General features: G+C 37.7%; 1 protein-coding gene across 4 annotated transcripts in view; it reads right to left on the reverse strand.

The window, feature by feature from the left end:
• BANK1 (B cell scaffold protein with ankyrin repeats 1) overlaps nucleotides 1–18,235 on the reverse strand; it is a 317,486-nt gene that overhangs the window by 171,292 nt on the left and 127,959 nt on the right. For all 4 annotated transcript variants that reach the window (XM_043871399.1, XM_043871400.1, XM_043871398.1 and 1 more), the window contains exon 6: nucleotides 18,124–18,229. In XM_043871399.1, the coding sequence (XP_043727334.1) occupies nucleotides 18,124–18,229 (106 nt within the window). The remainder of the gene's footprint in view (nucleotides 1–18,123; nucleotides 18,230–18,235) is intronic.

The raw sequence follows: 18,235 nt of genomic DNA on the forward strand, positions 1-18,235 counted from the left end.
CCTTTATGCGGGTCAGGAAGTAATAGTTAGAACTGGACATGGAACAACAGACTGGTTCCAAATAGGAAAAGGAGTATGTCAAGGCTGTATATTGTCACCCTGCTTGTTTAACTTATATGCAGAGTACATCATGAGAAAGGCTGGGCTGGAAGAAGCACAAGCTGGAATCAAGACTGCCGGGAGAAATATCAATAACCTCAGATATGCAGATGACACCACCCTTATGGCAGAAAGTGAAGAGGAATTAAAAAGCCTCTTGATGAAAGTGAAGGAGAGTAAAAAGTTGGCTTAAAGCTCAACATTCAGAAAACTAAGATCATGGCATCTGGTCCCATCACTTCATGGGAAATAGATGGGGAAACAGTGGAAACAGTGTCAGACTTTATTTTTTGGGGCTCCAAAATCACTGCAGATGGTGATTGCACCCATGAAATTAAAAGACGCTTACTCCTTGAAAGGAAAGTTATGACCAACCTAGATAGCATATTTAAATGCAGAGACATTACTTTGTCAACAAAGGTCCATCTAGTCAAGGCTATGGTTTTTCCAGTGGTCATGTATGGATGTGAGAGTTGGACTATAAAGAAAGCTGAGCACCGAAGACTTGATGCCTTTGAACTGTGGTGTTGGAGAAGACTCTTGAGAGTCCCTTGGACTGAAAGGAGATCCAACCAGTCCATCCTAAAGGAGATCAGTCCTGAGTGTTCATTGGAAGGACTGATGCTGAAGCTGAAACTCCAATACTTTGGCCACCTGATGTGAAGAGCTGACTCATTTGAAAAGACCCTGATGCTGGGAAGGATTGGGGGCAGGAGGAGAAGGGGATGACAGAGGATGAGATGGCTGGATGGCATCACCGACTTGATGGACATGGGTTTGGGTAAACTCCAGGAGTTGGTGGACAGGGAGGGCTGGCGTGCTGCGATTCGTGGGGTTGCAAAGAGTTGAACACAACTGAGCAATTGAACTGAACTGATAATTAAACCAAACCAAAGTTAGTAAAGAAAAATATTTGCATGATGTCAGATTTTTACATGCCCTTGGTCATCTTTCTCTGTTATACCATCATCACTTGCCAGTCACTGCCTTACGCGTTGTTCCTGCACATTGCTATTCTGGTATACTTTTGAATCACAGTTATTGCAGAACAAAATATTATTTTCATTAAATAAGTGTTTCGTCAGTATACAAATACATTCACCTATAGCCTGTTTGTAAATTTTTCAAGTTTAAGGTGATATAGTATTAGAAACAACTACGATAAACTTGATTAAGAATCTCTCTTTTTATACACCAGGAAGAATAAGAAAGACAGTGACGAAGTGGACATGGATTTTCCAGGGCTCATTTCTTGACAGTTTTGATATTCTGAGCCATGTTTTCTGGCACATAAAAGAAAGAAGTTCTGCTGATTTAAGATTATGCTGCATATATTAAATGGAACTACAGGCTTGTAGGCTGGTTCCTTTATTTTCCATTTCTTTATTTCATTTTTAGTTGTAGCTGAAAACCCACTAACCTACTAGAAGTCTTTGTGAAGTTATAGACATGAAAAAGCTTTGGAAGTCATCTTTCCAGTTTCCTACCCAGTAAGAGAATTGCCTTCCTACAGTCTATAAGAGATAATCTTCCACATACTGCCTGCATAGCCCTAATGATCGAGTTTTTTTTTTTTTTTTACTTCCTAAGGCACTGTTTCTTGATTAGACAACACTGATCATTAGACATTTTTACTTCTGTTGAGGTGAAATGCATTTCCTCTAAATTACCTGATCTTCATATCCCTTGAGCTATACAGAATATGATCCTTATGAAGGTGCGGGCTTACAATCAGCTGGCTTTGCCATATGTTCACTGTGTGAAGTTTCAGCAAGCCACTCAGTATTTGAGCCCAGCTGTATTTCAGCATCTCAGTATTTCAGCGTCCAACTTTGCAGGGCTATTGACATAATTAAATGACAACATATTCTAAAAAGTGCCCACAAGAATCTTAGTTTCCTTTTCTCTCTCTCTTTTGCATCCAATGGTTTAAAGCTTCTTTATCCTAACTCACCTTTGCCCCAACCTTACGATCACAAATTCATTTCACTATTCCAACTAGTTATCACCCTAAGAGGCTGACTCCACTTTTTAAATGGTGGATCTGTTTGAAACCTGCCCCAATGTGATCATTACAGCCGTCCCTTTTATGGTCTTGGATGAGGTTATTTCTGCTGTTTAGTTTCATTATGTAAGAAATGCTCAGCTTGCTAAGGTAAATGACCAATAATTAGGAAATTTCTAATTTGTTTTTTAAAGAAATTGATATATGGCAGAGCTAACATTTCAAAGAATTAAAATGTTTTGTAGGAGTAATATTAGTTGTTTTAATACAAATTAGATCATGACCTCTAGCATTATTTTTCAGGACATTAAGTTAAATATACTTAATGTATGTGTATATATCATTATATTAGTATAGATATTATATTTATATATGAATAATGGTATTCATGTCAATAAAGGTATAATTATGCTAAATAGTTTGGGTTTTCTGGTATCATGCTTTTTATAAAATCATACTTTTTACATTTTACCTTGATTTGATTACTATAAGAATTTGAGATAAGATTTGATTACTATAAGAATTTGAGACAAGAATGAATTGCTCTGTGTACCATACAAGCACGTTTGTAACAGTGTAAGATAAGAAAGTTCTTTATCTTAATAAAACAAACAAACAAACCTTGTTGGGTGAGCCTCTCTCCTGGGCATTCACTCAGTGTCAGAGAACGCACACACGCATGATCAGTCGCTAACTTATGTCCGACTCTTTGTGGCCCCATAGACTGTAGCCCACCAGGCTCCTCTGTCCATGGAATTCTCCAGGTAAGACTACTGGAGTGGGTTGCCATTTCCTACTCCAGGGGATTTTCCCAACCCAGGGATCGAACCTGCGTCTCTTAAGTCACCTGCGTTGGTAGGTGGATTCTTTATTACCGAGCCACCTGAGAAGCCGTCAGGGAATGAGTGCTGATCAAAGAATGTATCAGTGACTCAGGGGATTATTGCAATCTATCCTTTGCTCTTCTTCAGTGCTTAATTTTATTCTAGACCACATGATTAGTAATGTTTTTGCTTACAGATATTTATGTTTTGATTGCTTTTGAAAAATTACAGAAGTGTCATTTCACTGATCATGAGTTTCAGGAATTTTGACAGTTACACATATCTACATAACCACCACCCAAAACAAGCTGAAGAAACTTTAATCACCATTGCAAGTTCCCTTCTGTTTCATTCGAGTCAATTCTCCACTTCAGAGGCAACTACTGTCTAATTTTTATCAAAACAGATGAGTTTTATCTCATCTGATATTTTACACAACTGGAATCATACAGTATATACTCTTGCATTCCATTTTCTTCTCTATTTCTGATGAGAAGTCAGGTGTAATTCTTATTCTTTTCCTGTATGGCATGTGCTTTCCTCAATACACACATCCTCAGGTCAACTCCTACCCCAGGTACTTTTAAGATTTTCTCTTTATCTTTGATTTTTATCAGTTTAACTCTGGGGTGGGTAGGTATAAAATTTTTGTATATATTCTGCTAGGGGGTTACAGGGATTATTGAATTTATGGTTTAATGTCATTCATCAATTTTGGATCATTCCCCAGCCTTTAGTTCTTCAAATATTTTTCTGCTCATTCTCTCTTTTTACTCTGAGAATTAAATTACACATATGCTTGATATGTAATATTATCCCATAGACCTCGAGTCAAATCTGAGTAGATAAGCTGAGTTTGTTCTTCTTTTAAAGTTTTACTTAGACTCTGGATTTTTCATCTTTTTCAGTTTGAATAATTTATTTTGACTGTCTTCAAGTAAACTGATTCTTTTCTATTTTTTCTACAATTATGCCCACCTAATATTCAAAAATTTTCTGATATTATATGTTTCTAGAATTTCCTTTTTTAAAATTATAATTTCCATTGCTCTGATGAAATTTCCATCTCTTTATGCATTTGTACCATTTTACAGTAGATTCTGTAACATACATATCATAATTATGTTAATGTTCCTATTTGACCATTTCAACATCTGGAGCATTTCTATGTTTGCCTCTAATGACTATCTTCTCTTGATCACAGGTCATCTTTAATTCCTTCTTTGTATTTCTTATAATTTTATATCTGGTGCTGAACAATGTACTAAAGGATCAAAGTAAACAATATCTACCCCAGGAAAAGGCACACGCTTTCTTCACTCAGACAATTAGACTTGAAACCTGACTCAAACTAATCTGTAGATGAGCTGAACTTGGTCATTTTTTTGTGACTTCACTTAGATTTAGTTAATCACTGGCTTCAAATACTTTGAGGGCAGAACCATAATTTTCTTGCACAGCATGGGATCTAAGCTTCGGTGAGACTCAAGAAATCTCTGTTGCTCTACAGACTGGCTGTCAGCCTTTGGGTAACTGGATGGTTATTTTTCCTCTCAAGTTCTGCCTCCAGAAGTTTTCACCTCAGAATATCTCACTCAGATTTTGTACAGCCTCTGTATACACCCAGTTAAGGTAGATTCCTTACTATCCCAAATAGGGGATATTACTCCACTTTTACAGCTCTCTATATTTAGAATCTGTTTGCTGCTGCTTTCCATACAATAAAAGCTTTGATGGAATTTGTTTCAGCAACTCTGTCCCACTCCTGCTCTTTAGCAGCCACTAGTGGTCCAAGAACTGAGAACTTCCAGATGTACAAGAAGGATTTAGAAAAGGCAGAGAAACAGATCAAATTGCCAACATTCATTGGATCATAGAGAAAACAAAGGAATTCCAGAAAAACACTGACTTCTGCTTCATTGACTATGCTAAAGCCTTTGATTGTGTGAATCACAACAAACTGTAGAAAATTCTTAGAGATGGGAATACCAGACCACCTTACCTGTCTCCTGAGAAACCTGTACGCAAGTCAAAAAGCAACAGTTAGAATCAGACATGGAAAAGCTGACTGGTTCCAAATTGGAAAAGAAGTATGTCAGTGCTGTATATTGTCACCCTGTTTGTTTAGCATATATGTAGAGTACATCATGTGAAATGCCAGACTGGATGAATCACAAGCTAAAATCAAGATTGTCAGGAGAAATATCAACAACCTCAGATATGCAGAGGATAACACTGTAATGATAGAAAGTAAAGAGGAACTGAAGAGTCTCTTGATGAGGGTGAAAGAGGAGAGTGAAAAAGCTGGCTTAAAATGCAACATTCAGAAAACTAAAATCATAACATCCAGTCCCATCATTTCATGGCAAATAGAAGGGGAAAAAGTGGAAGCAGTGACAGACTTTATTTTCTTGGATTCCAAAATCAGCATGGATGGCAACTGCAGCCATGAAATTAAAAGGCACTTGCCCCTTGGAAGGAAAGTTATGACAAACCTAAACAGCATATTAAAAAGCAGGGACATCAAAAAATAAATAAATAAATAAAAAGCAGGGACATCACTTTGCTGACAAAGGGCCATCTAGCCAAAGTTATGGTTTTTCTAGTAGTCATGTAGAGATGTGAGAGTTGGACCATTGGACCATAAAGAAGGCTGAGCACCAAAGAATGCTTTTGAACTGCAGTGCTAGAGAATACTCCTCAGAGTCCTTTAGACCACAAGGAGATCAAACCAATCAATCAATCCTAAAGGAAATCAACCCTGAATACTCATTGGAAGGACTGATGTTGAAGCTCAAGCTCCAATACTCTGGCCACCAGATGCAAAGAGCCAATTCATTGGAAAAGATCCAATTGGAAAGATCCATTGGAAAAGATGCTGGGAAAAAGTGAAAGCAAAAGGGAGAAGGGAGTGGCAGAGGATGAGATGGTTAGACAGCTTCTCTGACTTAATGGACATGAATTTGAGTGAACTCTGGGAAATAGGGAAGGACAGGGGAGCCTGGTGTGCTGCAGTCCATGGGGTCTCAAAGAGTCAGACACAACTGAGAGACTGAACAAGTGTATTTTAAGGGTATTTTAAGGGTCTTTCTTGACCTACTGCCTGCCTCCAGTATTGATATACTAGCTTTGTGCACGTAAGACAACCTACAAAAGTTAGTGGGTGATGCAGACCCACTCTGTAATGGGGGCTCTTTGGGATTTTCATTCATCACACTAGCTCAAGTATAGCCATTAAATATTTGCTAAATATTCAGCTGGTTTTTCTTTATTCCTCATCTGCAGTGAATTCTTGTCTTTTTGCTTTGTAAGGGATGAGGAAAGTTATGAGTTGCTTCTCTATCGTGAAGGGCTTGTTCTTTCCTGGAAGTTAGTTCATTCAGATTTCTTTTGTCATTCATTTTCTGCTGTATTTAAAAAGGCTACTATGATTTCGAAGATCATCTTGCTTGTTCTTCCTATCACAGTAAGAATAGTAGACTCTTATGTTGTTGTACATCTTAATCAGAAGCCAAAGTCCAATGAGACCTAAAGACCTTAAGTTTATCATTTCTTAAATTCACAGCTTTTGTTTTGTAAATAGTTTGTTAATCTCACCTATTAGATTAAAATAATAGATTCTTTAAGATATTAAAAAAAACTTTTAGAGTGTACTTAATCTGCAATATACATCTCATTGCATATATTTTCATGAAATATAATTTCATTTCATGGAAATTTTCATTTAATCAAGATTGTTCATTTGCTAAGTCGTGTCCAACTCTATGACCCCATGGATAGCAGCAGGTCAGGCTTCTCTGGCCTTCACTGTCTTCCAGAGTTCACTCAAATTCATGTCCATTTAGGTGATGTTGTGTAACCATTTTATCCTCTGCCACTCCTCTCTCCTTTTTGCCCTCAATCTTTCCCAGCATCAGGGTCTTTTCCAATGAGTCGGCTCTTCACATCAGGAGGCCAGAGTATTGGAGCTTGAGCTCCAATGGCATCAGTCCTTCCAATGAATAATCAGGGCTGATTTCCTTTAGGATTGACTGGTTTAATCTCCTTGCAGTCTAAGGGACTCTCAAGAGTCTTCTCCAGCATCACAGCTCAAAAGCATCAATTCTTCAGTGCTAGTCTTCTTTATAATCCATCTCACATACATATGGGCTTCCCTGGGAGCTCAGCTGGTAAAGAATCCACCTGCAATGCAAGAGACCCCAGTTCAATTCCTGGGTCGGGAAGATCCGCTGGAGAATGATAGGCTACCCACGCCAGTATTCTTGGACTTCCCTGGTGGCTCAGCTGGTAAAGAATCCACCTGCAATGGGGGAGACCTGGGTTCAATCCCTGGGTTGGGAAGATCCCCTGGAGAAGGGAATGGCTACCCACTCCAGTATTCTGGCCTGGAGAATTCCATGGACTGTATAGTCCATGGGATTGCAAAGAATCAGATATGACTGAGCGATTTTGACTTCACATCCATACATGACTACCAGAAAAACCATAGCTTTGACTAGATGGACCTTTTTTGGCAAAGAGATGACTTTGCTTTTTAATAAGCAATCTAGGTTTGTCATAGCTTTCCTTCCACGGAGCAAGAGTCTTTTATTTATTTATTTTTTCTTTCTTTTTTTTTAAAATTTATTTATTATTTTTTTTTGTCATACATTGATATGAATCAGCCATAGATTTACATGTATTCCCCATCCTTTCATGGCTGCAGGCATTGTCGGTAGTGATTTTGGAGCCCAAGAAAATAAAATCTGTCACTGCTTCCACTTTTTTCCCTTCAAGGTAAAGTAAAAAGCCATAACTCACACTAGGGTGTGGCCAAACTGCTTTTAGCTTTTTTTCTTGACAAATTTTCAGTTTTCAGTTGTTTCAATCAATGTCTTTCAAATGGTAATTTCAGAGGAACAGAATTAAATGTCTGGTAGAGGAATTTTCCAACAAAAATTCAATTTCATTAGCTTTGGAAATAAAAATAAAAGAGATGACCTGGAACCTAGTAAAGAAATCAAGTCACATTTATTTAGGCTGAGCCATTTCTAACAGTTCAAGATAATCCCTATAAAAGATGGCCAATAATTAGATTGAAGTTCTCAAACCAAAGCTTTCAAAAGATTAACCTAGCTTCCCAGAATAATAAAATGGGAATATGCCCAGGGTTAGCTTTAAAATTTTTAAAGTAAGATGCATACGCAAACTGGAAGTGCATGCATGTAATCCTCTGTTCTCTTAAATCATTATCTGGAATAGTAAATCTTTATTCCCTCAATGTGTGATGGACAAACAATGAAGCACATGCCAGAGAAGATACAAAGTCAGGGGATCTGCCTTCTAATTTCAGCTCAGCCACTAAATCTGTGGTACTTATAAAAGTTCTTTCACTTCCCTGGACCTCTGTTTCTTCTTTTATAAAATTATAAGTTTGAGGTCAGAATTGTAGGACTTAGGATATTCTTCTGGGCTAGAGGCTATGCCACAGATGGTTTTAGGGTAATTTTCCCTGGATGCTAATCAGATACCAACTAAGTGGGTAAGGATGATATTTGCAAAGTTGAATAAAGGTAATGATTTCCATTCCTATTCCTTTCATCATAGGGTTTGGAGTCAGATGAAATGTTACTATTTCTATGGATCTATAAGACAGAGAGAGCATGACTGGGTTTATGAATCTGACTGCTTTGGAGGAGCACATATGCAACATATGAGGCGTCACTCTTCCTATCCTGTTGAAAGAGTAGATATCACCTATTGAGAATTGCTGGCAAAAAAATAATACTACCGAAATTACTGTATTTCTAGAATCTTGATACCGTAAATTAAGCACACAAGGGAAATAATGGAATACTAAAGTTCTTTGGTGCAGTTTGTTATCTGTCTAGAAACTTTATTTATATGCATATGCGATAGTATTTTGTTCCTATGTTCATTTAAAAAATACCTTTCGAAAATTACCAATATGTTTGCTTCTGATTCTGAACAGCAAAGGAATAAGAACCTAGAAAGAAGCCAAGAAAGAGTCTAGAAAGATCCAGGAAACTTGGAATGCTAAGAGTATGGAAACAAGATGGGCTGGGTAAGGATCAAATGTCTAGTTACTCTACCTCCAGGTCGTGCCTTCCGGGTAGAAAGTTACCCACTGTCCTTTGTATGGTTTTCACACAGAAAGCCAAAGAATGTATGCTACCAAGTAGTAAATCAACATATCTGACAAATGTGTGAGATTTTGTTAGGAGCATTTGGTATTTTTTGAGGACTTCTTATAGTCTTGAGAACCTGATTTATTCTTTAAAAAATATTAAATAATTTTGATAATATAGTGAATTAAGGCAGGAAAGTAATCTTGGAAATTTTTCTGGGCAGTAAAGGAGTTGGTTAGAACTTTGGGAATATTGTCATATGTAGTGGATAAGCAGAATATAAATTAAATATGAGAATGATTAGGGAAGCATCTACATGTAGGATGGCTGGAAAGAAAGGTGAAATATTTAGAGAAACCTGCTAGGAAGCTTTTTCAGAAGGAAGAAGGAATAACTGACAGCCTGAATGAATTAGAGAGGAGGCAGTAAAAATGTGCAAGGACTGAGACATCAGACATTCAAGAGAAAAGGCTGTTCAGACTCCGAAGGAAAGAGTTGGATTTAAGATAACATTCAGGTTTATGGCTACAAACTTATGAGGTAGAAGAGAAGGGGTATTCATTAAAGAAGGTCACATTTCATTGTCATGGAGAAGTTCAAGTGGGAGTGTTGATGGCAATACAATTATATGGCATTAAAGTATATTAGATATTTGTGACTTTGAATGGAGCATATTGGTTATAAACTTGGCTCCTGTATCACTAAACATTAATAATCACCAGAGAACAGTTTTTTTTTGTTTTTGTTTTTGTTTTTTATGGAAGAGGAAGTATTCTGAAATAGGGTCCCAGAGTTTCTTTTGTCATTTAAGGTAACAAATTCACAGATCTAGGGACTAGGATGTGAATATCTTTGTTGCTGTTGTTTAGTCGCTAAGTCATGTTCAACTCTTTGGTGACCCCATGAACTGTAGCCTGCCAGGCTCCTCTGTCCATGGGATTTCCCAGGGAAGAATAACGGAGTGGGTTGCCATTTCCTTCTCCAGTGAATACCATTAGGAGGCAATTATTTCACTTACTATACTAAACAAGTGGTGTTAAACCAAAAGGCACTCTTATGAAACAAGAAAGTGGTAATAACTCTACAATTCAACATGTCTTAACACTCTCAGCAATATATATTTTTCCTTGACCAAGAGTTAATATTATGCATATGACCCAAATTATAGCTGTTACCACACTACCAACACATCCTTATTACCCAAACCAGGATAGGATATTCTGAGAAATTTTTCTATCAACTGGATACAATTGCTTTGCAAATCTATTGACCAAGATTTTTCAAACAGATTGTTGGGGGATCCCTAAATCCATGTGGGTCAACTACAGTCTTTTAGAGCTGCTGACCTCTGAACAGGAGAAGGATGGTGAGTGTGATGGTTAATTTTATGAGTCAACTGTCTTGGTTATCGTGGGCAGTTGTAAGGTCAAACACCAGTCTTGAGGTTACTGTGAAAGTATTTTTTAGGTGTGATTAATATTTACATAAAGGACTTTAAAGCAGATTACCCTCCATATTGTGGGCGAATCTCATCCAATCAGTTGAAGGCCTAGGAGAAAAGACTGAGGTTTACCAAAGAGAAGGAATTCAGTCTCCAGACTGCCTTCAGACTTAAGACTGTAACATCAACTTCTGCTGGAAGGTTCAGCTTGTTGGCCTGCCTCGCCGATTTCAGAATTGCTAGCCTCACAATCCAGAGAAGGCAACAGCAACCCACTCCAGTACTCTTGCTGGAAAATCCCATGGACGGAGGAGCCTGCTAGGCTGCAATCTATGGGGTCGCCAAGAGTTGGACACGACTGAAGTGACTTAGCAGCAGCAGCAGCCTCACAATCACATGAGTCAGTTCCCTAAAGTAAACCTTTTACTCTCTTAGTACATACCCTTGATCCCGTTTCTCTGGAGAATCCTAACTCAGTGAGGGAAATGACTGCACTGATTCTGGTAAACTATAACAAGACCTAAAAATCAAGTTCTAAATGCAGTGAATAGCCACACCTGCAATAACACTAAAAAGATATTCTGTAACTGTTTAGTAAAGGTAATACCCAGAGAGCAAAGGAGTTCCTTCATGAAGATTGTTTCCAGATAGGTTAGTAGTTGGGTGGTATGGGGGATTTCTGGACCTGTCAAGCTTTTCAGAGGATAGAAACTCTAGGTTTGAAAATTATCATTGTATGACAGCTGCAAAAGTAACAGGGAGTTCCTTAAGGATTAACTTATTCAATCTGTAATTTAAAAGAGAAAAAAAACCAAACAGACACCCTTTCTGCTGTGTGTGTGTTTGTATGTGTGTGTGTGTAATCAAGGCTAACACATGTGTGCATTTTTCTTAATAAAATGAGTGAATGTTACAGAGACTATTTCTTGTTGCCAGTTACTAATGGATAGTATTCATGTTTTTCTCTAACCCTGTGATAAACTTACAGATTTACACATATTAAGTTTGACCCTGAAAATTCTACGTTTTTTGTGTGTCAGCTCAGAGAAGATGAACATATGTGTCTCCATAATTTGAGCACAGATAGTTCAGGAGAAGGGAATGGCAATCCACTCCAGTATTCTTGCTTTGTAAATCCCCTTGACAGAGGAGCCTGGAGGGCTACAGTCCACGGGGTCGCAAAGAGTCGGACACGACTGAGCATGAGCCGTCATACAGTTCAGTGCAGGACATTCAGAAGGCTCGTGTGCCAGTTTTTCGTTCTGTTAATGGCAGATGACATAGATAAGAGGTAGAAGATGAAAGAAAACAAGGGAAAAGAAAAGAAAGTGATATTCTAAATAGTTGCTTTGTTTGCAGGCTAAGTTGCTTTAGTTGTGTCCAACTCTGTGTGACCCTATGGACTGCAGCTTGCCAAGCTCCTCTGTCCATGAGATTCTCCAGGTAAGAATACTGGAGTGGGTTGCCATGCCCTCCTCCAGGGGATCTCCCAAACCCAGGGATCGAACCCACATCTCTTAGGTCTCCCTGAATTGGCAGGCGGTTTCTTTACCACTAGCACCAACTGGGAAGCCAGATAAGCTGCCTTATAGTCCTATAAACAAGAGCTCTTTATTTTTGAAGCTCAAATAATACTAGTCTGATACCTAATGCTTACCAGGGTTTTATTGATTTTAATCTATGGTTAGCTTCATTGCCATCAACAAATTAACACATTAAGTATTTACTGAGTACTAGAGACTTTTTCAGGCACTAGGAATAAATTCATGAACAAAATGGACAGGGCTCCTTCCTCAAGGACAGCATTTGCCCCCAGAGGCAAAAGTTGTGATTTGAAGAGAAAAATGTGCTATGAAACAAAAATCACTATGTTTTGGGGATTGCAAAAAAATACCATAAAGAGTATCTGAGATAATTTCAAACTTGGCTTTATAAATTATTCATTAAAGTCATAAATTTAAATAATTCAGCACAAATAATTCATAACCTTTCCTCTTCAGTAAGGTCATCTGCCTGAGAAGCTAACTCCAACTGTCCCTCTTTCTCTGGGGCTCCTGTGCCTCAGAGAGCCACAGCTCGTCACAGTGGATAGGGAGGCAGTGGCCAGGGAGTGGTTAATAACCTCTGCTGGCTGACTGGATTCACCCCAGCCCTGCCACCATTTGAGCAAATGATAGACATCTCTCAATGCCTCATCTGTAAACCAGGTTTGAAAATAGTACCTACCATGGGTTTGTTGAGAGGAATTACATGATATAAAGTAAGAGACGTTCTTAGAATTATTCTTAACCCAGAGTACATAATATGCAAGCATTAGCTCTTATTAGTAGAGGAAAAACATACTATATTAGTGATACTGATTTTTCTGATTTTATTTTCTCTTCCTTCTTCTTGGATGCACTCTGAATGTATGGATTTTACTTATTTATCTCACATTCCTCTATCTTCCCTCAGCATCTAGAAGAGTACCTAGTATAAAGCAGAGTGTGTTAAACTTCTAAGAATTCATGAGGGTTTATTTTCGTTTTTAGTAATGATACACAAAAAATAGTCATGTATGGATGTGAAAGCTGGACCACAAAGAAGGCTGAGTGCCTAACAACTGATGCTTTTGAACTGTGGTGCTGGAGAAGACTCTTGAGAGTCCCTTGGGCAGCAAGGAGATCCAACCAGTCAATCAAACAAATCAATCCTGAACACTCATTGGAAGGACTGATGCTGAAGCTGAAGCGCCAATACTTGGACCACCTTATGCAAACTGTCCATTCATTGGAAAATATCCTCATGCTAGGAAAGACTGAGGGAAGGAGGAGAAGCGGGAAAGAGAGGATGAGAGAGTTGGATGGTATCATCAACTCAATAGATATGAGTCTGAGCAAACTCCGGGAGACAGTGAAAAACACGGAAGCCTGGTGTCCTGCAGTCCATGGTGTCAGAGTTGGACACAACTGAGTGAACAACAACAAAAAAACCTTCAGCTCATGAAATTTACTTGAGAATATGTGAAATATATCCTTGGGAGGATATATGAAAAAAATCTATACTTGGAGACTGTGTTGTCAAAAAAATGAACTGGAAGAATCTATAATATTACAGGCAATTTACATACCAAAACTCTAGTTTACTCAATCACTACAAGTTTCGATAATGTGTTATGTGTAAATCTGTTCCTAATTTCCTGTTTTTATTTTAGCAGTGATGCATGTGTAACTACTTTGAAGTGAGTTTACATGAATACAATTATTTTCTTATTACCTTTACTTCTCATGTCAGAATGAGGAATAATCTTCCCAATTTCTTTTCTTTTGAATTGATTTCTTCATTGCCCCTATATTCTATTCAGGTGATTTAAAGTGAAAACTAAAGAGGTACACACAACTTCACGCATTGTGAAATTCATATTTGGGGACAACATTTAAAAATATTTCTTGCAAAATACCTTTGATATTGCTTCTTTCTGTTCCTAATTTTCTTTTCAGGGAGTTCAGTTCATTTTAGTCACTCGGTCGTGTCTGACTCTTTGTGACCCCATGAACTGCAGCATGCCAGGCCTCCCTGTCCATCACCAACTCCCGGAGTCCACCCAAACCCATGTCCATCGAGTCAGTGATGCCATCCAACCATCTCATCCTCTATCGTCCCCTTCTCCTCCTGCCCTCAATCTTTCCCAGCATCAGGGTCTCTTCAAATGAGTCAGCTCTTCGCATCAGGTGGCCAAAATATTGGAGTTTCAGCTTCAGCATCAGTCCTTCCAATGAACACCCAGGACTGATCTCCTTCAGGATGGACTGGTTGGATCTCCTTGCAGTCCAAGGGACTCTCAAGAGTCTTCTCCAACACCACAGTTCAAAAGCATCAAGACTTCGGCACTCAGCTTTCTTCACAGTCCAACTCTCACATCCATACATGACCACTGGAAAAACCATAGCCTTGACTAGACAGACGTTGGTTGACAAAGCAATGTCTCTGCTTTATAATATGCTGTCTAGGTTGGTCTTAAGTTTCCTTCCAAGGAGTAAGCGTCTTTTAATTTCATGGCTGCAATCACCATCTGCAGTGATTTTGGAGCCCAAAAAAATAAAGTCAGCCACTGTTTCCACTGTTTCCCCATCTATTTGCCATGAAGTGATGGGACCGGATGCCATGATCTTAGTTTTCTGAATGTTGAGCTTTAAGCCAACTGTTTCACTCTCCTCTTTCACTTTCATCAAGAGGCTCTTTAGTTCCTCTTTGCTTTCTGCCATAATGGTGATGTCATCTGCATATCTGAGGTTATTGATATTTATTCTGGCAATCTTGATTGCAGCTTGTGCTTCCTCCAGCCCAGCGTTTCTCATGATGTACTCTGCATATAAGTTAAACAAGCAGGGTGATAATATACAGCCTTGATGTACTCCTTTTCCTATTTGGAACCTGTCTGTTTTTCCATGTCCAGTTTTAACTGTTGCTTCCTGACCTGCATACAGATTTCTCAAGAGGCAGGTCATGTGGTCTGGTATTCCCATCTCTTGAAGAATTTTCCACAGTTTGTTGTGATCCACACAGTCAAAGGCTTTGGCATAGTCAATAAAGCAGAAATAGATGTTTTTCTGGAACTCTCTTGCTTTTTTGATGATCCAGTGGATGTTGGCAATTGGATCTCTGGTTCCTCTGCCTTTTCTAAAGCCAGCTTGAACATCTGGAAGTTCATGGTTCATGTATTGCTGAAGTCTGGCTTGGAGAATTTTAAGCATCACTTTACTAGTATGTGAGATGAGTGCAATTGTGCAGTAGTTTGAGCATTTTTGGCATTGCCTTTCTTTGGGACTGGAATGAAAACTGACTTTTTCCAGTCCTGGGGTCACTGCTGAGTTTTCCAAATTTGCTGGCATATTGAGTTCAGCACTTTGATCTTTCAGGATTTGAAATAGCTCAATTGGAATTCCATCACCTCCACTAGCTTTGTTTGTAGTGATGCTTCCTAAGGTCCACTTGACTTCAGGGAGTAGCATCAGTAATTTCTTGTTTGTGAAAACATTTCTTTCTATGTTGAACTATGCTACATATATCTCTAGTGGTGTTTCTATAGAAGTTCTTCAACAACATATCATTAATTCCATTCCATGTATAAGGCTTCTCAAATCTCATCATCCTTTCATCCTGAACATTAAGAAAATGTAGGTGCAAGGTCTTAAAGATCAGATATTTTGAAGCTGACACTGAGTCAAGATTATAGGGCCAATGAGGCAAGCAAAACATGAGTTCAGCCGTATTCATGTCTATGTTGCATATTTTATTATGTAATTTGTATTATGTTATTTTGTACTTTCACTAGGAATTAGAATCTAATGTTATGTTATGTTTGCTTCTGTTATAGGTTTAATAGCTCTGCCACCTAGCAATAACCAACAATATGGTTTTTGAATGAATTACCTAGATTATACTGAACTATCCATTTTTAGCTTCTTCTCAAAAGTGCAATCGTTTCATAAAAATATTTTTCCAAATACAAAATAATCATTACAGTCTAATAATGGATCAAATTTTTCATATGCTATTAACTTAAGAGAGTAATATATTCTCAGTGTCAAAGATCAATACGAAGATGAATTATTTGGCAGGTCCGCAATATTGATATAGTGAAAAAATTGAGAACTGATGAACTTGGCCACCCACTGGAATTACCTGGAAAACCTGAAAAAGTACTGATAGCTGGAATCCACTCAAAGATTCTTTATTAATTTGGGGGTGTGGCTTGGGCATAGGCTGTTCTGAAGGCTTTGTAGCTAATTACAACATGCGCCAAGTTTCAGAACCACTGCTCTAAACCCTTGATACTCAAGGTTTGAGAACCAGCAACATCAGTTTTACCTGGAAGTTTGTTTAAATAGCAGAAGCTTAACTATTCCCCATACCTATTGAATCAGATCCACATTATCAGGGCTTCAATTTAAACTATAAAGAATCCTTTTCCTAAAAAAAAAATAAAGGACCAAGTCTATTCCATCCTTTCCAACTCTAAAATCCAGATCCTTCAACATGAATGAGACACTCAGAAGCACTTTCAAACTTACCTAGAATTCTTTATCTATAAATGAGGGACCAAAGCCATCCTATCCTCTCCAACTCCACAATTCTCATTTCACAAACTTAAATATAATGCTGAGGGAATTTGTAAAAATTGTGTCATCATTTCATCTTCATGCCTTTACATACACTTTCTTTTCCTTAGAATTCCTGTTTCCTTTCTCTTCTCTCATTGAGACATATCATTTAAGATCTAGGTAAAATCCTATTTCCTTTAGGAAACACATCTTGAAAAATAATATAGCTTTTCTCTAAAATTCTATTGTCAATGAAATCAATTTCATGAAGGGTAGCACATTTTTTTTCCTTTCTATGATTACATATATAATATCTTGTTTTCCCAGTTAAACGATGAGTATCTTAAGTAAGGGATCATGTCATGTTCCTTTTCTAACCCAACCCAATGTCTAACTTTTGTAAGTGAACTGTATATTGTTAAAAGGTATGTGGGAAATAAAAATAATTGTGCATTACTCTCACAAGATTACGTATTCAAAAGCAGACTACCAATGCCCTTTCCACACAATGTGACCTTACCACACGAAATGCACATTCTAGCACATCTGGGTGAATCTAATCAGTTGTGCCTTAAGGCTCCTATTCTTTTCTTCCTGCTTCCCTCAGGCCTGACAGCCCGATGATGAAACTATTTCAAATAGCACAGAAACTCTACCGAAGAAAACCTTTGCTCATCAGCCCTACAGTATACCTATAGGAGACCTCTCATGTCATGCAGCCATGCCTGTCTTACTCACCATTACATCTCCATCATTGTGTTTGGCACATACTGAGCATAAAACTGTATTAGAAACAGTATGTCAACCAAAAACACAGGAATAAGCAATAAACAATGCATGCCACTGAGCTTGTGATAACATTTAGAAGTACAGTCTTTTATTATAGTAGCTCTTATAAATATTTCCCTTTATAAATATGTATATGTATATTTCTATGATAAAAATAATGCGCAGTCATTGTAGAAAACACAGATTTAGCAAAATGAAAAAATGTAATCCCTGAAAGAGCAGAATCCAAGTATAGCAGATGCATATCTGTACAGACTATTGATTTATATATGTATATATGCATATATATATGGGTGTGTGCATTTATTTATATATGTATATACACAAACATATGCTATTAAACATATATACCTCTTAAAACAGGCTCACACTCTATCTCCTGCTATATATCCTACTTTTATTTGATTAAGTATAAATCAAAGCATCACTCCAGTCAGCAAATCAATTTATAATAAAATTTGTTTATGACAGTTGCATTAACATATGTACCAAAGTTTATTTGATCAATTACCTATCTTTAAAGGACTGAGTTATTCCATTTTTGGTAATTATAAATAATGCTATGATGAACAATTTTCCTCGTTCATTATCCAAATATTTCCTTAGACTAAAAACCAGCTCTCTCATCAGGGGATGGGAGTTTTTGAAAACATTTCATCAGCAATTCTACATTCTTTGCTGTAATATTTATTAAGCAGTTATACAGAGTGAAATGTGACAAAAAGAATAATTGATGCAGTTGGAAAATACTCACATTCTTTTTGAGGGCAGATTTCAGTTTGGAGTGATTGGAATTCATAGAATGGTATCTCATGTTTGAATGTGGATGTGAGAATATCATCAAGTTCGTCAATGTCATTCTGTTT

Source organism: Cervus elaphus, chromosome 17 (assembly GCF_910594005.1).
Source record: "Cervus elaphus chromosome 17, mCerEla1.1, whole genome shotgun sequence".
Lineage (NCBI taxonomy): Eukaryota > Metazoa > Chordata > Mammalia > Artiodactyla > Cervidae > Cervus > Cervus elaphus.